The sequence below is a fragment of the Ipomoea nil genome, unplaced genomic scaffold, assembly GCF_001879475.1.
Source record: "Ipomoea nil cultivar Tokyo-kokei standard unplaced genomic scaffold, Asagao_1.1 scaffold1576, whole genome shotgun sequence".
NCBI classification, from domain to species: domain Eukaryota; kingdom Viridiplantae; phylum Streptophyta; class Magnoliopsida; order Solanales; family Convolvulaceae; genus Ipomoea; species Ipomoea nil.
Genome location: NW_017618004.1, coordinates 4,403,119 through 4,423,464, shown reverse-complemented (window position 1 = coordinate 4,423,464; position 20,346 = coordinate 4,403,119). Strand labels below are relative to the sequence as shown.

Genomic DNA, 20,346 nt, shown 5'->3' with positions numbered 1-20,346 from the left:
GTTGCAATATAATATTATATTGTCAAGAACTAACTCACTCTTGCAAAAATATAATGTGATGCCTGCCTGGCCTGCAAGTTAAGCTAAGAAGCAAGAGTGATTTTCTACTACGCTACAAATTTACGCACATAAACAGATCAGAGGGGGAAACGATAAAGAAATATATTAGTCGCCGGCGACTAAGATCAATGGAGCTCCGATGATCTGGCCGACAACTAACACTCCTTCAACAACTTGGTTCCTTTAAGGAACATCCGTTGTACAAAAAGCTTTGTCTCACAACGAATCCTAATGATCCCCTCATTCCGGAACCCATACTCCGCCGCCGACTCCGACAGCATCTCCAAGAAATCCGCGTCGCACAGAGCCCTCGTCCGCACCATGAAACGCTTCGCCTCCTCGCTCTCCGCCCCCACCGCCACCGGAATATACCCCCGCCGCGGCCCCCTCATCCGCCGCAGCGCCACCACCACTTTCCTCATCACTCCACACACCTTGTAGCTTGCCATGCAATAAACTCCCATGGCGTTAGCTCAGGTATAGTAGTTAGTGTCTGACTACTTTCTGGTGCATATATATATATGGTAATGGTGGTACTGTGCAATAAAATAATGGGTTATGGGTATATATATATATATACATCAGGCTTTGTGTTCTTGGTTGACCGATGATGTTTTAGCCGCAACGATGAATTCTAATTAAGTGTCAAGACTTTAGCTAGCGTAGGTATACGAGGAAGCTTCAACGCAGAAAAAAGGTGCCTACTTGCTTTAATTTGCATGCTTTAGGTCAATAATAGTATATATATATATATATATATATATATATATATATATATATATATATATATATATATATATATATATATATATATATATTACCACGTGAACCAGCTTACCAGCCAGAAGACTAATGACTTGTTGAAATTTATTTTGATGAAAATTCGACTTCAATATAATTAATAGTAAGATCCCTTCAAACACGACGACATGATACTAATTACGGAGTATTATTTTACATATAATTATTTTGATGAAAATTCTACTTGCGGATACAGACATGTTATGTCTAGATGAAAAGTGTACAGTAATATTATTTAAGATGAAAAGGGTATGTAATACTAATCAATGATAAATTAATTGTTTTTTATGAAAGAAAATGCATGTAATTTTTATGGGGGAAAATGCGATACATACTTTTGAACAAAATAAAAAATGCAATATCTATACTTTGAATATCTACTTATAAGTAAAAATGTAATACTAATAAAAAATAAATTGATTATATTGATTGTTACTTATAATACTTATGAGGAAAATGACAATACTAATCATAGATAAATTAATTGTTACTTATTAGGGGAAGTGTAATATTTTATAACAAAAGTACGATACATACTTTTGAAAGAAAATGTAATAGTTTTAAATCAAGTGTAATACTTATGAAAACTCGACCTATCTCACGGATCCATGAGTTTAGAGAAGAGGTAAATTACACTAGTATATGAATCGAAGACGTTGCATGATGGGCTCGACCAAAGAGTACTGGAATGAATCAAACTTGTGATTTTCAATTACGATAATTATGCTCTGTCCATTTAGCCATCTTTGGGTGGGGCAAATAATACAAGTCTAAATTTGAATATTGGATTGAAAGTCAACTTGTTTGTAGAAAATTAAATAATTTATTGAAAACTAAAATTATAGTAGGAATCCTTATTGATATATACATGGGTAGCTTGAAGTTTACTCCACATCAGTCCATTTTTCTAAATTGTTAAAAGAAATTCACATTTATATATTAAATGGAGTAATGTTTCTAATAAATTAAAATTGTGATTCTAATGCAAAATTATATAAGTGATAATTAACATATGAAATGGGTTGCTTGATGTAAATATTGAATATGCAAGCTAAGTAGAAAGTAGAGGTAAATTAGTTGGTTGATATATCACTTTTGACAGATTCTCGATCCTAAGTTGAGCCTCATCACATTCTTCAATCTCTAATATTAGGATTTAATTATATTCTTTTATTAATTAAAAATTCTCGATAAATTTTTTTAAATTAAAAGAGTCTAATTGCAGTATTTGTTTAAATAATTACAATCAAGTTTCATTAAATAAATCATACACATAAAATGAGGCGTAAAATATAAAATGATGCTTTAATTAAGTGCATTACAAAGGGAAGTCGCACTTTTGTTATTATGAATGTCTTTATAAATTATTTTATAAAATAAACAATTAATTTATTAAATATGTTTTTACAATTAACTAGTGAAATTAATTATCAACCATCAACTAGTAAGAATGTGCGTGTGAAAGGAGTTGCGATGATTAGAAGCGTAAAGTATGACTGACGAGGTCTTTGGTAACATTTGGTAGACAGGAGTTGACCACCCTGCTTCCACCCACTTTCATTATATTTGCACTGAACGTCCTTCTATTTTCTCATATTTTCACCATGTTTTAGACATTAATTCCATGTCCCAATCCCTAATGTCTATATTGTAGTTGAGATTATTGACCATTTCCAAAACTAGGCCCCACCTGTTATACCTATACTATCTTTCTTCACTTCTCACATCTTCTTCTAGAAATTAAACACACACATCAAAATCTATTGCATGCATGCGCCGTTTATCTCTTTAGGGGCGGTTTGGTTCACGAAAAATATTTTAAGGGAAATATAATTGAAATTCTATAGAAAAATAATTACTAGGAAGATGAATTTCATTGTTTGGTTGGTAGAAAAAAAAATTTATTGGAAATAGTAATTCTATTGTTTGGTTATATTTGTAATTGTAAGGAATAACGAGTAAAAAGACCTATATGTCCCTACAAATTAATAAGAGTAATAGAATTAAGAAAGAAAGCAAGGGTAAAATAGTCAAAGCATATCATTTTTACATCTCATCTTTCATGGAAAACAAAATTCTATGTGAAACCAAAAATATTTTTTTTTCCTCAAATTTGAAGAATTCATTTTCCATTGGAAAATGAATTCCATGAATCAAACATAAAAAGAAAACAACATTTTCCTTCACTTCAAGGAAAACAAATTTATAAAAAAAAAAAAAACTTTTTCATCCAACCAAACATCCCCTTAAAGTTACGCCGCCTAATCAACGATGTAGCTAATTTGAGATGCACAAGGTTTACAATTTAAACCATTTAATGTGAATGGTGGATGGTGGTGAAAGGTTAAGTCGTCGAGCTCAATATTATGTGACTAGGTGAATTTTTGGGCAGAGACCTGACAAAGGATCAAATCCAGCACATTGGCCCTGTTTGGTAACATAGGTAGTTTATCAATCAATTTTAATTTATTTGATCACTATTAGCTGTTTGACTTGATTAAACAATCAATATGAGTGTTTGATTAATTAGTTTTTTTTTTTTTTTTTTTTTTTTTTTTTTTTTTTTTTTTTGTAACAATTTATTGTTCCAAAATGCTAAAAATAAAAAAGCTCATCAAAATAGTTTTTTCTATCAACTTTTTGAGAAAGTCATTTTATATGTAATTCATCAGCTATTAGCTAACAACTAATTACCAAACACTTTTCTACAATCAGCTAGTGCTATCAACTAGTCAAACTCACTAACCTAATCAACTAATTAACAACTATTTACCAAACACTCTCAACTCATTATCTCTAAAAAAAAAATGTGATGGTATAATGAAGTAAAGATGAATTGGCCAGGAGAAAAAAAAAAACAAAACAAAACATATTGTATATTGCTTATTCTAACGAGAGTGGCTTGACCTAGAACCATACAACTTGCTATTATATTGAGGCTTGCTCCTTTATTATGGATTATAATTTTTAGTGTAATAGTAAACGCTTGATCTTAACAATTATATATTATTAAATTTATAAATTTTGATTTATGTGAAAGATTATGATAATTATTATAAATTTCAATAGTTCAATAATGCAAATTCGGATGCAATTTAAATACTCCATTTTATTTGATTTGATAGGTATACCACACACACAAACTCTTGTTGAGAATTATGAAGTTATTATGAGTTTAATATACAACCCAAGTTACAATAAAAGGTATAAATGTAAAAATGCTACTTAAATGCCCAAGAATTGTACTATGATTAGATAAAATATTGTAAATTATAGTATATAAGATGATAGATTAATATATATATATATATATATACAAATCACCGAATGTTATAATTATTACTGACACCAACTCTATCACACTTTAATTTATCCAAATATTTATTCTACCCGTAAAATAAATTTTATAAGCCTATATAACAACATGGGGATGTAGCTCAAATGGTAGAGCGCTTGCTTTGCATGCGAGAGGCATGGGGTTCGATCCCCCGCATCTCCACTTTAAATTATGCCTTGCTTCGTTTCTGCACTTTGCAGGTTTTTACAGCCCAGTTATGTTCATGCTGATTACAATTGATGTTAATGAGAGATTTCTCTTCCCTTCTTTGTTCTAAATAATAAGGCTTTCACTAGCTAGAGTCCAAAATGTCTTTGTCTCTCTAGCAAATGGTTGTCCGAAGCATTTCCTCCTCTTCTTCATCAAGAAAATATCTCCATAAATGGTCTCTAAAAAACTTAATCATGTACGTGTAACAATATAATAGAATATAAGTAATGAAACATAACCTTTGACTTGAAATTGTTTTAAAAAATCCATTATTTTTCTCTTCAAATTTTCGCGTAAAATTCTCATATTTACATTTATTCTTCAGCTCCAAGATTCTTTCATTATCTTCATCCTAAGGAGAGTGACTTATATGTAGATGGTAACCTGCAATGACAACATAACACTCATTAACACGTAGAAACTAATTAAATTAGCATATAATATATAGTGTACATATATGTAAAATCATGAAATAATGATCTTTATACTTTCTTTCGTTTTAGTGATAAAATTCACTAAGCAATGACAATTGATGCTTTTGAGAATATCAACTATTTTTCATGCGAAGAAAATCAATGGAAAAGTGAGATTCCAACATATATGTATGTTGTATATATAGATGTAATCCATAGTACATGTATATTTCTTTAAAAAAATGCATCAAGTAAGTCTCTAATACAAATAATGAATAGTACACTAACACGCCCCATGGAACTAGCTCAGTTAATTTGACTGATCACCCTAAAATCTTGCTCCAACTTACTCCGACGCAATATAAGATTTGAATCCCACTAGGAACTTGAGATCTCATTGGGAGATCTTGACCGATCAGAAGTGATGAGCCACATTAGTGCTAATCGTGTTTGGACTTAATTGTACTTTTTTTATCCGTTTAAGAGATCTCGGTGAAATTTATTTTAAGTGCATGGTAATCTTAACCACATAAGATCGTGTACGTGTCAATCAGGATTTAATAATTTACAAGAATATGAATAAGTGGATGTCTTAACATCTCCCTTTGACAGTTTGACGGACGACACAATAAGAAAGATAGAGTTTTGAGTTTTGAGTCCACCGTACGCCTAGGTGGGCACGACACAGCTTACATAAGTTAACTTTTTCATTGTTGGCATTCAAGCTTGTACCTGGATTTTTAACTTTTCCATTGCCGGCTGACAAATTCACATTCTTAGTATACCCTAAATATATTACATTAAACATTTCCTAAAATCCTAGGATAAGCCCAACATAAATGCCGGCTGCCATCGCCTTCTAAGAATGTTTAAAAAAAAATATGATGTTAAGTTCAAATGAAACAATCACAATAGTAGTTATAAGTGTTTTGTTCCATTTTCATGTTCTTGTTTCTCCCTCCTCCCCTTAGCTTTTTTCTCTAGCTAAGCCATGGACAACTCATCCTCCATCCCACCCCACACTTCATGGCGTCGCCACCGCCCTCCACCTCCACCGCCGATTCCTCAGCCACCCTCCACTTCATTTTCAACCTCCACCTCCCACCATGCCCGGGGCCCTCGCCACAGCCCAATTCCGCGAGCTAGTCCTTTTGCCTCTGATGATGACAGGTCCTGGCAAAGTGACATTTCTTGGCAGACACGGAGCAGAGGGATTCACGAAAACCGCAATCTTGGTGCAGCATTAAGCCCCTGGGCAGGCAGTGAAGCTCCAACGCCAACAACCTATGGCAGCAGGGTTTTCAAGAGATCAGCTAATCAGTATTATCTTTCCCACACTCCCGGAGGTGTCCCTAGCTTTGTTAATACTTCTTGTGAGTATTCTTACACAGGTTATGACGCCGTTCCATCCGGGAGACTCGAGCTGCAGAGCTTTGAGTCTGGTGAGCATAGCACTAAGCCACACTATGTTTCAAGGCAGGACAGAATTGAAGAAGGGCCAAGTGCTGGACACCGAATTGATTATGACAAAGAAGTCGATCAATACCATCATGATCATGCCATGGTGAATGATAATCATCATATGGGATATACTAATCACTCTCATCATTCGGAGCAGCATAGGATGGATGACGGGGTTGATGGATATGATGTGAAATGTGTTGATAGCTACCATGTTGATCATCGCTCCAGTCAATCAAGTATTCATCAGTATAGGGCAGAAAGTAAGTACAGTGAGAGTGAATCTGATGAGGAAAAGGATGAAGCAGAAGTCAAGCAACCAAAGCCAGTTGCGCTGCTAAGCTTGTTCAAGTACTCAACCAAGTTGGATTTAATCCTTGTTGTGTTGGGATGTATTGGAGCTCTCATCAATGGAGGATCTCTTCCTTGGTATTCTTATCTTTTTGGAGATTTTGTCAACAAAATTGCCCTGGACACTGACAAAGACCAGATGATGAAAGATGTACAAAGGGTATAGCAGAAGAAAAAAAAACATTATTTTCAATATAGTTGCACTCTAACAGGTTTAAGGTTGATAATTTAGTGATAAATGTTTGTATAAAAGGATGATTTGATGTTTAACATAATCCTCAGGTGTCTCTGTTTATGACTGGACTAGCAGCGCTGGTTATGGTTGGAGCTTACTTGGGTAATCTACGACATATTTTTATTTTCTTTTCAACTTTGATATGAAATAAAATCTGTCTGATAACAATAGCATTTGTAACGCTAGAGGTAACTTGCTGGAGGATTGTCGGGGAAAGATCAGCTCATAGAATAAGAACCAAGTATCTAAGAGCAGTTCTGCGACAGGATATTGGTTATTTTGACACAGAAATGAATACAGGAGATATTATGCATGGAATCTCAAGTGATGTGGCACAAATCCAAGAAGTGATGGGGGAAAAGGTATAAATACTAACTTCCATATAATGTTTTTTCTTGATAATTTCCATGTAATATAACATAACCTTACTCTGAATATTGATACTTCTGTTTTCTGTAATGCAGATGGCACATTTTGTTAATCAAGTGTTCACCTTCATCTGTGGTTACACAGTTGGTTTTCTGCGGTCATGGAAGATATCTCTTGCAGTTTTTGCGGTCACACCATTACATATGATATGTGGAATGGCTTATAAAACGGTGTATGTAAGCCTCACCAGGAAAGAAGAGGTGAGAGCCATGATATACAGTCAACATTTTTGGGGTTATTATACAATTTGCATTAAGACAATCTCCTAATCTTTGACTATCTTTACTAAAGGAATCTTATAGGCAAGCTGGTAGTATTGCAGAGCAAGCCATAAGTTCAATTAGAACAGTTATTTCATTTGTAGCCGAGGATTTTGTAGCAGCAAGGTATTCAGACTTGCTGGAAGGGTCGGTGCCTTTTGGAGCAAGGTTAGGGTTCGCAAAGGGTGCAGGATTAGGAATCATTTATTTAGTCACATATGCAACATGGGCGTTAGCGTTTTGGTATGGATCACTTCTTGTAGCTAAACATGAGATTAAAGGAGGTGAAGCCATTGCTTGTTTCTTTGGTGTCAATGTAGGAAGCAGGTATAGACAGACAGCTCTCTATGTTAATGATCTAATGTAGTACAGTAAAAGGTAATATTGTAGGAAAGCAATTGAAGAAATAATTACACACCTTTTTTGTCTAGGGGCTTGGCACTGGCATTGAACTATTTTGCTCAGTTTTCACAAGGAACTGTAGCGGCTGGCAGGGTGTTTGAAGTGATAAATCGAGTTCCAGAGATTGATCCCTACAGTAAAGAGGGGAGGAGTCTGTCAAGTATAAGAGGGAAAGTAGAGTTCAAATCTGTTACCTTTGCCTATCCTTCTCGTCCTACTGTACAGATTCTTCGGTCTCTCAACTTGGCTTTTCCAGCTTCCAAGACTTCAGCGCTGGTGGGTTCCAGTGGAAGTGGGAAATCAACAATTTTTGCTCTTATAGAAAGGTTCTATGATCCTGTCCAGGGTAAGCACATAAAATAATTACAGCTCAAGATTTTGCATAAAATGATAGAATGAACCTTTAATCTGAGCTATGTAAAATGGGGACTTGAATTGGCAGGTTTTATCATCTTGGATGGTCATGATATAAGGACACTACAAGTCAAGTGGCTGAGAACTCAGATAGGTATGGTTGGTCAAGAACCTGTGCTTTTTGGGACGACGATTCTAGAGAATGTCATGATGGGAAAGGAAAATGCTATCAAGAAGGATGCTATTGCTGCTTGTGTTGCAGCAAATGCTGACAGCTTCATCTCCCACCTTCCAGAAGGCTATGAAACACAGGTAGTGCAGAAATTAATGTTTTGAAATCTTTGGGGAAACATTAGACATAACATTTTTGTGTATGTACCGTGTTCTTGTGCAGGTTGGAGATAGGGGAACCCAACTATCCGGAGGCCAGAAGCAGCGTATTGCTCTTGCTCGAGCAATGATAAAAGACCCAAAGCTCCTCCTCTTGGATGAGCCAACAAGTGCATTAGACCCCGAATCTGAGTCCATAGTTCAGCAAGCCATTGAGAAGATTTCTATGGACAGAACCACCATTGTCATTGCTCATAGGTTAGCCACTGTCAGGAATGCTCACACGATTGTTGTCCTTGACCATGGTTGCATTGTTGAAGCAGGTAACCACCATCAACTGATGGAAAAAGCTGGAGCCTACTTTGACCTTGTCAAGCTTGCCACAGAAGCGGTGTCACAACCTATGCCAAAACAAGATGAAGGTAGAAATGATTTTGAGTTCTCTGCATTTTCAATATCTGCTCCTGATACTTCAAAGGTGAAAAATGTGTATGAAATCTCGAGAGATAAGTACCTTGAATCCATGCAAGAAGGTATTGAAGAAGAAAAGGAAGAAGGAGAACAGTCAAAGTTAAAGAGATATCGACTTTCAGAGATTTGGAAACTGCAAAGACCAGAGTTTATCATACTGTTAATAGGGTTGACCTTGGGTATTCTTGCTGGTGCAGTCCTCTCTGTCTATCCCTTAATTCTAGGCCAAGCTGTTAAAGTCTATTTCTACAAAGACCCTGACCAACTGAAAAGAGAAGTTGGAAACCTTTGTTTGGTCCTGGTTGGGCTTGGCTTTGGATGCATCCTAACAATGATAGGCCAGCATGGCTTCTGTGGTTGGGCCGGTACAAAGCTCACTATGAGGGTAAGAAACTTCTTATTTAAGGCCATACTCAAACAAGAACCAGGATGGTTCGATTTCGATGAGAATTCCACTGGAATACTTGTGTCAAGGCTCTCAATTGATTCTGTCAGTTTCAGATCCGTGCTTGGTGACAGATTTTCAGTCCTATTGATGGGCTTGAGTTCAGCAGCTGTTGGTCTTGGAGTTTCATGTAAACTTGAATGGAGACTAGCTTTATTGGCGGCTGCCCTCACACCATTCACGCTAGGAGCAAGCTATTTAAACCTACTCATCAACGTAGGGCATAAACTCGACAACAGCGCTTATGCCAAAGCTAGCAACATTGCTGCAGGTGCAGTGTCAAATATAAGAACTGTGGCAACATTCTCAACTCAGGAGCACATAGTTCAGTCATTCGAAAAAGCTTTATCCGAGCCCAAGAGAACATCTGTCAGAAGATCACAGATTCTTGGCTCAGCTCTTGGCTTTTCTCAAGGTGCTATGTATGGAGCTTACACTCTAACTCTATGGTTTGGCGCCTACTTGGTAAAAGAAGGTTATACCAACATTGGAGCCGTATACAAGATTTTTCTGATCCTAGTACTGAGCTCGTTTTCTGTTGGACAACTGGCTGGTCTTGCACCAGATACTTCAATGGCCTCGGCTGCCATACCTGCTGTTTTGGAGATCATAAACCGCAGGCCTTTGATAGGCAGTGATCCCCAGAGGAAAGGAAGGAAATTTGAAACATCAAAGCCATTTGATATTGAGTTCGAGATGGTGACATTTGCATATCCATCAAGGCCTGACGTGATTGTGTTAAGGAACTTCTCTCTCAAGATCAAGGGGGGAACCATGGTGGCTTTAGTAGGAGCAAGTGGATCTGGAAAATCGACGCTGATATGGATGATACAGAGGTTTTATGATCCAATTCAAGGGAGAGTCCTGATGGAAGAAGTTGATCTGAGGGAACTTAACCTGAAGTGGCTGAGAAGCCAGACAGCCTTAGTTGGTCAAGAGCCAGCATTATTTGCTGGAACCATCGGAGAGAACATTGCATTCGGTTTTCCAAACGCTTCCTATACAGAGATCGAAGAGGCTGCAAAAGAAGCATACATTCACAAGTTCATTTCTGGCCTCCCTGAAGGCTACGAAACCAAGGTTTTTCTTTCTCCGAATTCTCAATCTTTTCAAGTATTCACATGTTTTCAGTTTTCACTACTTATCTTGATTGTCTGAACCCATTCCTCAGGTTGGGCAAAGTGGGGTCCAGTTATCAGGTGGACAGAAACAAAGAATTGCAATAGCAAGGGCCATACTGAAGAAATCAAAGGTGTTATTATTGGATGAAGCAAGCAGTGCACTGGACTTGGAATCAGAGAAACACGTCCAGGATGCACTAAGGAAGATCTCCAAGCAGGCCACCACCATTGTGGTGGCACACCGCCTCTCGACAATTAAGGAAGCCAATGTGATTGCAGTTGTGAAGGAGGGTGCAGTTGCAGAATATGGAAGCCATGACAAGCTCATGGCTTCCGAACTCAATGGCATCTACGCTACCCTTGTTCGTGCAGAACAAGAAGCCTACGCCTTTGCCTGAGATCTGATCATTCCATTTTCTAACCTTGAGGAAATGTAAACTAACTATATCTTCCCGATTGGATTCAATATGCAAACGTTTTTCATAATAAAAGGAATAAATATTTAAGATATGAGCATCGAAGAGTACTTACTGCTCCGGAGCATGGCCTGGCAGATAATCCGTGCTTCGTGTTTTGTATTTCTGACTTTATGTCAAAATTGATAACCTGTAAGATGGAGAGAAAGGGCACATGGAAAATCCCAGATTTATCTCCATCTTAACCACCAGGTTCCTGCACTATTTTCTCCCAATAATACATCATTAATCTGATACAACATAAAACATTATTCATGAAATCTTTTGCAATTACAATGAATAGTTAAACCTTCAAAGTATAATTTCTAGTAGAAATAGAAACTCATGACAATAATGCTACTCCCTTCATTCCATTTCATGCAAGACTATTAGCAATTTTATTTTTTATATTAATCAATTTAAACATTAGTAAAAAAAAAATTATACATTACAAACTATATTAATAGTTCTATGAAAATAAAGAAAGCAAATCTAAAAAATCTGACAAAATAAGTGCACAAAGAAAAATTAATTTGACATTCAAATAACAATGACCAGTAGGAATGTAGGATGAGACAGATAAAGTATGGCATGTCTCATGAAAATCTTTGAGAACTTCCAGAACTCTCCCTGTTTTGAAGGAACAGAACACATTTATGGTCGAGACTACTGAAGTTTGGCTGCCTAAAAAGGAAATGCATAAAACAGTTTTGAAAGTGCAACAAAATCCAAAAAGAAAATGTAAAAAGACAGGTAACTGAGAAAAGTTGAAAAGTAAAGCTGACTGATATAATAGAATGCTCCATTCATCAATCATTATCAATCATTCAACCATCCCTATTCAGCATTCAAATACAAAATATTCAGCTATTTTTACAATGAAAATGTGACAATATCACATCATAATTCACCGCATACAAAAGATCTATAAATGCATGGCAGATGGTGGATGTAGACATACACTACAACAAGTGATCTATTTTCCTTTGCGATCAGTTAAAAAAACAGAGAACCACGTTCGTCCAAGCCTATTACGGTTGATTCTAGTAAATAACACACTATACTGCTCCTAATAATGTCAGTACTGCCTGAAAGTAAGATTCAGGCGACCTGGTTTAAGATTTGTCTCCCCCAACAGGGAAGGGGATGCAGTATTTTGTTTAATGGAGCTCACGCCATGATATATAAGCCTTGATTTTCCACCAAATATTAGCACATCCCCTGATTCCAATATGACTTTGTCAGCCTTTTCTGGGTCCCTCTCATTACTATACAAAAATTCTGCAGCATCACCAATGGAAAATGAGACCACAGGAAGCCTTCTTTTGATACTTTCTGGACTCTCATCTTTATCCTGCAAGGGAGTAGGAAAGAAAAGATAATGACAAACCATTGCATGTTGCTATTAACAACACTCAGTATAAAACAAATCATTTCCCAACAATTAGGTGTTCAGCGTATACATACCTGATGCAGACCTAGCTTGCCACTAGTTGTGTAGAAATTCACAATGCAGATATTTGGTGACATTGATGGAAGAACATCAATATTTTTACATTTAGAATGTTTTTCCAAATAGGATTGAGAATGTTGTATTGCCTTTTGAACCAAATGATGTAATTCATCCGGTATCACTGGAGGCTTTGCACCATCATAAGGCCTTTTCTCACTGTACTGACTGGTTTCAGGATCCCAATTTTTACCAAGGCACATCATCTTTAAGTGCAGCTTTGCTCCATCATTGTATCCAGGCTGGTAGAATCCTCCAGGACCAATGCCTAGCTTCCGGCAAGTGTTCACTATTTTTACCTGTCAAGAAGAAACTGTTGTGAGATTCCATATTTTCTTATCTACTTATTGTAAATACCATCCATAACTTGAAAAGAAAATAAGAAAATGATATGCACTAGGTTTTTATAAATAAGAAAGACATTATAAAACCAATGAAAAGGCATCGGATAGAGACTTACTTGATCCAACAAGGAGATGAAACTCTTCAGAAGAACCATACCATCACATAAGATTTTAATGTTTTGAACCTCCATGCTGCGCTTAATTTCATTTCTTTTTTCTTTGTTCTTTACATGCAGAGGTGTTTTTAGCTTGATAAGGTTTCCAGCTCTCTCCTGGCAGATGTCAAAACCAACATCAAGGTTCTTAGATTTGTCACCATTATTTGCTTCCTCTTTAGAACTTTGCTCAGATTGGTTTATCTCCTCAGAAAGCCTCTTTCCAAAACCACCAGAGTTAACAGCATGAATACTCTCATTTTTCAAGAAGGTTTTAGCAACCGGTGAGCAACTTATCACAGCTGGGCATGACCAAGGTGAATCCTTCTGTTTAAATCCAGAAGCAGACGAGGTAAATGGCTGTTTTATGCTACTGTTATGTTTCACCTGCATAGGATTTCCTACACAAGAAAATTTACTTTGGGGACTATCATCATTCCTGTATGGATTGTCTAATGGGGACAAACTAGCAAATTTCTTTGAGATGCCATTGGCTAATGTATCCCCTGAACGTTCCCTTTCACTTGAACGACGTTCAACGTTATGCCCTGAGGGGGTGAATCCTCCTCTATGCCTGTATGGATTGTCTACTGGGGACAAACTACCAAATTTCTTGATACCATTAGCTAATGTTTCCGCTGAACCTTCCCTTTCACTAGAACAAGATTCATCAGTACGCCCTGAGGGGGTGAATCCTCCTCTATGCCTGTATGTATTGTCCAACGGGGACAAACTAGCAAAATTCTTTGAGATGCCATCAGCTAACGTTTCCCCTGAACCTTCCCCTTCACTTGAACAAGGCTCAACATTATGCCCTGAGGTGGTGAATCCTCTAGGCCGCCAACCATATCCAACCTACACACAGTCAAGCACAATTACCAATCATATTAACTATCAACTGCAATAAATGATGTTGATAAACTATAAACAAGATTTCCAGACATATCAACAATGGCATCTACTTCTATTTTATACTAAGCAATTATTTTAATGTTCATACTATTCTTCATCAAACATCTGAATTTCCTAATTTCTAACACAATCTCTGTAAGAGAAGGAAAACGACATTTGCACCAAAACTAGCATTCTTGTAATACATTCACAATCTTTTATATTCAAATTCAACAAGATAACAACAACCAAAAAGAAAAAATCATGAATTAAATACTGCGTAAAGTTGATCAATGCGGCAAACACATTACGTGCATTGTTTAACTATTTCAATTTACCACTAATGTCCCCTACTCCTCAATACTTGTTCAAGTCATTCGATAATTTAGCGTGGGAGAACATGAAAAATACAAAGTCGAAGATAGAAAAAAAGAATACCGGAGGTGAAGCGTTAGGTTGAAAAGACGGACGTGAAGATCGGCCTCGGGGACTAGGAGTATAGCGGCCTCCGACGCCTCGGCTCCGGCCGCGATTCGTACTGGGCTGTGAACCAAAGTCGGACATAATCACAAGTCTCGGAAATAGCAGAATGTTTGTGCAGCAAACCTCGCAGATAGTACTATAGTAGTGGGTGTGGGTATTTATAATTTATTCATTCAGTTTTTATTGTTTTATTAGGAGTAGGAATACTAAAAGGCTTCTCGAATTCTTAAACACCTGTACTTTTTCCTTTTTTTTTTTAGGAAAGTGCTTAATTTTTGGTATGTTTTTTACAGCTCAATATTTCTCCTGGATATTATTTAATTAATTAATTAATAATTCACTAAATAAAAAATTGAATTGTCAAAGTATTCTCATTTGTCCAAAGTATAATTCGACTTTTTTCAAGTCAGGCAATAAAAAAATGTGATAAAAAATGGAAGACGTCTTAACCAATTTTTTTTAAGAATGTGTTTATTATTATTTTTTTATTTTTTATTTTATTGTTTTCTAAGTCAAAATTATTCCAAATTTAACTCTCTTTTTTTTTTTTTTTTTAACTTACAATATTAGTGATAATTGGCAATAATACTGACTGATGTATGCATGCTTATACACTAGGTCAGATTCTCTGAAATCTGAACTTTATTTAAAATATTTAGTTTTTTGAGTGATTCTTTAAAACCCAATATCTAAAGTATTTTCAGTGTTTGGTTTGGGCAAAAATAATTTGATTAACTAATTAATTAAGGAAAAATATTTTATGCACCACCATTGTATAAATGCTATACGGCTATAAACAATAAGATGACACGTCATTCCAAAAAAAAAAAGTAAAAATTGAGTAAGCCCTTTAAATATACTTCTTTCTAAATTATTATATGAATTCATAAAAAATATTACACTATCTCTCATAATATAATTTTACGCAATAACTAATTATTATTTTTATTAAGCTATCATCATTTTCTTTTTTCTTTCTTAAGCATGCCTGCTCTGGTGTGTAAATACTAAATTTCTGGGCAGTGTCAATTTTGGCTCAAGAAGAATATATGCATGTACATATATCTATGTAAAAGGCAAAGTGTCAAAGCTCAAGTATCACCGTACCCCCAGCAATACAAATTAAGGCAGGGTCAGAAGGATTAAAAAAAAAAAAAATCAAAATGGGAATTCATGATTCAGCAATACAAAGCTCTAGTCATCCTTGTATGGTGCAAACAGAATAGAAGAGTTGTGTCCACCAAAGCCAAATGAGTTAGAAAGTGCCACTTTTATGTCCAACCTTTCCTTCTTAGACCCAACCAGCACCCTTGTGGTGTCCTACAATTTTACCCCAATCTTAATTAGTTCATCAACAACACTTTAATTAAGCGCTTCACAAAGTTCATGGAAATAACGGGAAGAAACATACCAATCCTTCATCAGGCTTCTCGAGATTGGTATTTGGATGGATCCATCCTGTCTGTATAGCCTGTGTTTACAAGCAATCAACATTTGGAATTACAAAAGTTTCTTGCACTCTTTTTTACAAAAAGGACGAGCTTTCGCCAAGCACCTTGTGCACAGATGGCACCCGGATTGGACTTTCGAGCCTCAACTGAGGCTTTATTGGCTCTTTGTGTTTCAGTAGGTTGAGAAAGTAGTTATAGAGTCAGTACTCAGTAGCATTCAAAAAAAAAGAGGAGCTTTCTGGTTTCTGGTTCATTACCATGATTGCTGCAATGGCTTCAACTGCACCAGCAGCCCCGAGGAGATGACCGATCATCGATTTTGTCGAGTTAATTTTAAGCTGAAACAGCCAGAAACCAAGATAATAAGAATGGCGGAGTTGCAAAGAGAGCAGAAGGGCGTCGGAGAAATACATACCTCACTATTCTGTCCAAAACAACGAATTATAGCCTGGTATTCTTTCAGATCACCAGCTGGGGTCGAAGTGGCATGGGCGTTTATATAATTCACATCTTCTCTTTTCACCCCGGATTGTTTCAAGGCCTTCTCAATGCATAGAACAGTTCCAGCTCCTAATTCGAGGGCAAATTATAAGCATAAGTAAACCACTTTCTCTAATTCCTCCAAGGTCCTCGAGGCGTTCCAAAGATTGATACTTTTGAAAACAAAAGCTTACCCTCTGGATGTGGCTCAGTCATGTGATACGCATCGCAAGTGAAGCTTCCGCCTAAAAACTCCGCATATATTTTCGCCCCTCTTTTCTATTATCACATTAATTAGAATATACAAAGGCGGGAAAAACGCAAAGCTTCAGATATAAATAGTCATCCGAATATAATACATGTGTATTGGAAGACATAATTAACTCAATGAGGTATATACCTTAGCATGTTCTAACTCTTCTAAGAGTAATACACCCGATCCTTCTCCCATAACAAATCCATCACGCTCCTGCTCCATCACGAAATCAACAGAAACTTTCACCATTAGTTCGATCAAAGTTGGGACATTCCGAAGGGTCATTGGATTAGTTTTGGACAAAGCAAGCCAAGCTATTTAATTTAGGATTCTAATCGGATCTAGATCACAAAGTATATAGAAACCAATGCTTATTTGCCAATAATTTGGCAATTTCATGGCAGCTGATTATGTACAATCAATTTATAGACGGGAGACTTAAAACCAATACCATATCCCAAGGACGGGAAGCCCTTGTTGGATCACTATTCCTCGTAGAGAGAGCTCGGCATGCCACAAAGCCTCCAAGACCTGCAGTTAACATAATGTGAGCTTTGATATAAAAATTCATGCAAAAATTATACTCTGTATCTATATAACCTACCTATAGGAATAATTGCTGAATCTGAACCACCACAAAGCATCATATCCTGCGATTTAGTCGAGCAAAATTTTATGAGTTCCATAGTATGAAACTGAAAATGTGTCAACAATTTTATTATTTATTTATTATAATGTTTCGATAGATAATGTAACAACAGTGGTTTAGCCACTTACTGTTTCACCTCTTATGATATGATTTGCAGCGTTTAGAATGCAGAAGTTGCTTGTTGCACATGCCGTAGATATTGAATAGTTTGGGCCCATCCAACCCTGCAGTTTAGACATTAAAAAGCAGTTTGAAGTGAATCGCCAGTCCCACAACTTGCTCTAAATCTATTGTTTTTTCCATGTTGCAATCGGCTTCATACTCACCAAATCCATAGCAAGCATGGCAGATCCCATGTTTGTTGTAGCAAACGGTACACAGAAAGGATTCATTTTCTTGTAGGACACTCGTAAAGCCTCTATTGCATCATTGAAAACCTATTCAAAGGACAGATAACGTTATTTGGACACAAATATCAATACTATTTAACCAGCTTGGTTGGCGTGAGTGGCTGTGCACTCTCATCCCTTAGGAGAGGTCAGGAGTTTGAACCCCCTCTCGTATGGAAAAATCAATCTGACCAGCACTTTGCCCCTTAATTGGGCCAGCTCGGTGCGAATGGGAATTAGTCTGAGTATGGTACGGGCTTAAAGGTGTCTCCTACAGTTAGGGCCTATTCAAGACACCTCATGGTGTGACCAAAAAATGACGGTTACCTTCATACCCCCAAGGGCAGAACCAATTAAAACCCCACATTTGGCTTTATCCAACTCTTTTATGACATCTTCTGTGATCCCACCATCTGCCAAAGCCTTCTTGCCAGCAGTAAGCATGTAAAGCATGAACTTATCTGCTCTCTTCGATAGTTTAGGGGAGACCCACCCATCAGCCGAGAAGTTTTTTATTTCCCCAGCAATTCTCTGTTAGAAAAAAAAGATTTAAATCATCATCTACATTCACGTGTAGGGTACACAAGAAGACATAAAAGAACTAGTTTATGACAGAGTACCGAAAAAGAACATAATTAGTTAAACTTTACGTACTGTGGGAAAATCTGAACAGTCAAACGACTCGATCTCACTGATGCCACTAACACCGTCAAGAAGATTATCGTAGAACTCATCTACATTATGACCTACTGGTGACACTACACCGATTCCAGTCACAACCACCCTCCTTTTCTCTGTAATGGGTTTTTTCTTCGACAATGCTTCCTTTTCAGGTTGCACAGCCACAGCCATTGTTTTACCTACAATATATAAACACAAATGTTGTCGAAATTCTAGTACAATAGAAACCACGAACATTTCTTGACAGCCACACTAATATCAATTTATTGATCTAACCAGCAACACATCAATGCACAATAGCCAACTCTTATAAGCTCAACCACCAGAACATGCCATTACATTAACTTCTCCTCTAGCAGCAATTACAATTTAAGTTTCTTAAACTTGACACATCAGCATAAGAAATACAGTTTTGAATACTTATCCAGATCCAGACTACAAGAAGAAGAAAAAAAAAAGGATCTGAAGGCCTTCAATCATAACAAAATTGAACCATAATCAAGTGTAATTGCTAACTGGACTCTGGGGATACCAAATTGAAGAATGCCCAGAATTTAGAATCAGTAAATCGCTTGTGAAAACAATTCAAGAATGCCAAAACTTGTAAACACAAAAGGAAATATACATTTTTTGCAGAAGAGAAGTATATATATATATATGTGCGATTACCAGAATGAGCAGCCTTGTTCATCCGCCTCTGTCTGCGATTCACGGGCGCCAGCTTGAACCCGAACAGGGACAAGGCATTGTCCCCAAAGAATGGCAGCCCCTTAGAATTGTAGTACTCCTGACAAGGCTCGAAAGCGAAGCAAGAGCTCATCAATCCGTGAATACCAGATCCATAGAGAGAAGAGACGAAGCCGCCACCAAGGTTGCCGCTCCAGGCCAGAGTTCTCTTCCTCCGCAGCCACCTCGGGGACTGGAAGATCGACGGCGACTTCCCCCGGTGGTCCTTTTCACAGGCCGCCGACATGCAAGCTGCCACGAGCCATGTACAGAGCGGAGAGGCGACAGAAGAAGCCACCATTGCTGACAAAAAAGAGGAAAGGAAAAAAAGAAGTGGGAAAATCCAGAAAATGGGAATAGAAATAGAGGGGAATGGAAGGGACCCAGATAGGAAATTGGGAATCTTGGAGGGGTTTTAGCAAGAAATGCAATGAATTAAGTCAAGAAACGTTGGGATTTCAAGAAATGCTGGAGATAGTGATGAGAAAGGTGATCTCGAGCCAGCATAGAGTGACGCAAGAAGAGAAAATATAGCCACATAGGTGCACAAAAATACATCAGAGTTCGTGAGTGAGAGTTGCATACAGTGTACGTGTGACCAAAATAGATTTAGGATGGGTTTCGTGGGTAAGGTGGTGGGGCTGCCGTACTAAGCCCTCATTCATTGGCCTCCTCTTGTGGTGACCACTAATCATGTTACCACCAGATTTTTTTTTTCTTTTTCAAAAACCAAGGTTTTTCGGCTTTGTAGGATTATATGACTCTTTAACCTGTACCAAATTCATGATGAAATAAATTAAGTCAGTCTGTGATCGAGCGGCATAGTTATAGCCCATCAAATGAAATGATTTTTTGTACTTCAGTAAATTAAGAAAGTATGTATAAACAGATACTACATTATAATATAGTCAATAGCATTATTCAAATAAAATTAAGTCAATCTAATTTCGAGACTCACCATCAAAATGTATATTTTTACACATAAGAAACCTAACACAAACCCAAATGAGAGAGCCGTTAAAACGGTCTCACGGGGTATGACGGACCAAAGCCCACCCCTGCGACAGGGCGAACTAAAAAACTCGCCTGTTGGTAGGCTTGGAAGGTGGTTGGTCAGCCCCACCATTTTTTTTCCGACATGTTGGAAGATTTTGGTCATATCTCCCTCATATGGAATTCAAATGAGATGATTCAAG

The 20,346-nt window shown here is 37.0% G+C and overlaps 3 protein-coding genes and 1 non-coding gene across 4 annotated transcripts; 2 read left to right on the top strand and 2 right to left on the bottom strand.

Moving 5' to 3' along the window:
* Positions 1 to 4,287: 4,287 nt before the first annotated feature.
* TRNAA-UGC lies at positions 4,288 to 4,360 on the top strand. Its single transcript has one exon. It is a non-coding gene; the product is annotated as a tRNA-Ala (tRNA).
* Positions 4,361 to 5,558: 1,198 nt separating this feature from the next.
* Positions 5,559 to 11,190, top strand: LOC109190537 (ABC transporter B family member 19-like). The gene is made up of 9 exons (XM_019341035.1): positions 5,559 to 6,793; positions 6,916 to 6,970; positions 7,055 to 7,230; positions 7,333 to 7,497; positions 7,589 to 7,884; positions 7,989 to 8,305; positions 8,402 to 8,625; positions 8,708 to 10,639; positions 10,731 to 11,190. The coding sequence occupies exons 1-9, from the start codon at positions 5,813 to 5,815 to the stop codon at positions 11,076 to 11,078; spliced, it is 4,494 nt and encodes a 1,497-aa protein (XP_019196580.1). The 5' UTR covers positions 5,559 to 5,812; the 3' UTR covers positions 11,079 to 11,190.
* A 730-nt stretch (positions 11,191 to 11,920) lies between these two features.
* On the bottom strand, positions 11,921 to 14,658 carry LOC109190540. The gene is made up of 4 exons (XM_019341037.1): positions 14,474 to 14,658; positions 13,106 to 13,999; positions 12,603 to 12,944; positions 11,921 to 12,489 (listed from the first exon to the last, which is right to left on the bottom strand). Exons 1-4 carry the CDS (start codon positions 14,597 to 14,599, stop codon positions 12,214 to 12,216), a joined length of 1,638 nt encoding a protein of 545 aa, XP_019196582.1. The 5' UTR covers positions 14,600 to 14,658; the 3' UTR covers positions 11,921 to 12,213.
* Positions 14,659 to 15,547: 889 nt separating this feature from the next.
* On the bottom strand, positions 15,548 to 19,865 carry LOC109190539 (3-oxoacyl-[acyl-carrier-protein] synthase II, chloroplastic-like). Its single transcript, XM_019341036.1, has 13 exons — positions 19,094 to 19,865; positions 18,398 to 18,603; positions 18,071 to 18,274; positions 17,681 to 17,791; positions 17,483 to 17,578; positions 17,310 to 17,355; positions 17,157 to 17,236; positions 16,850 to 16,918; positions 16,644 to 16,728; positions 16,385 to 16,539; positions 16,227 to 16,307; positions 15,930 to 15,989; positions 15,548 to 15,838 (listed from the first exon to the last, which is right to left on the bottom strand). The coding sequence occupies exons 1-13, from the start codon at positions 19,449 to 19,451 to the stop codon at positions 15,713 to 15,715; spliced, it is 1,677 nt and encodes a 558-aa protein (XP_019196581.1). The 5' UTR covers positions 19,452 to 19,865; the 3' UTR covers positions 15,548 to 15,712.
* Positions 19,866 to 20,346: the final 481 nt, after the last annotated feature.

What these genes read in the sequence shown, in the direction of transcription:
- LOC109190540 (XM_019341037.1), bottom strand. Translation starts at nt 14,599, where the DNA reads ATGTCCGACTTTGGTTCACAGCCCAGTACGAATCGCGGCCGGAGCCGA. An exon ending in AACCTAACGCTTCACCTCCG is followed by an intron (nt 14,000 to 14,473) that starts GTATTCTTTTTT and finishes GACTGTGTGTAG; the next exon opens with GTTGGATATGGTTGGCGGCC. An exon ending in TCATCTCCTTGTTGGATCAA is followed by an intron (nt 12,945 to 13,105) that starts GTAAGTCTCTAT and finishes TCTTCTTGACAG; the next exon opens with GTAAAAATAGTGAACACTTG.
- LOC109190539 (XM_019341036.1), bottom strand. Translation starts at nt 19,451, where the DNA reads ATGGTGGCTTCTTCTGTCGCCTCTCCGCTCTGTACATGGCTCGTGGCA. An exon ending in GACTGAGCCACATCCAGAGG is followed by an intron (nt 16,540 to 16,643) that starts GTAAGCTTTTGT and finishes CCCTCGAATTAG; the next exon opens with GAGCTGGAACTGTTCTATGC. An exon ending in AGAAGCCTGATGAAGGATTG is followed by an intron (nt 15,839 to 15,929) that starts GTATGTTTCTTC and finishes GTAAAATTGTAG; the next exon opens with GACACCACAAGGGTGCTGGT.
- LOC109190537 (XM_019341035.1), top strand. Translation starts at nt 5,813, where the DNA reads ATGGACAACTCATCCTCCATCCCACCCCACACTTCATGGCGTCGCCAC. An exon ending in GGTGTCAATGTAGGAAGCAG is followed by an intron (nt 7,885 to 7,988) that starts GTATAGACAGAC and finishes TTTTTTGTCTAG; the next exon opens with GGGCTTGGCACTGGCATTGA. An exon ending in GTTCTATGATCCTGTCCAGG is followed by an intron (nt 8,306 to 8,401) that starts GTAAGCACATAA and finishes TTGAATTGGCAG; the next exon opens with GTTTTATCATCTTGGATGGT.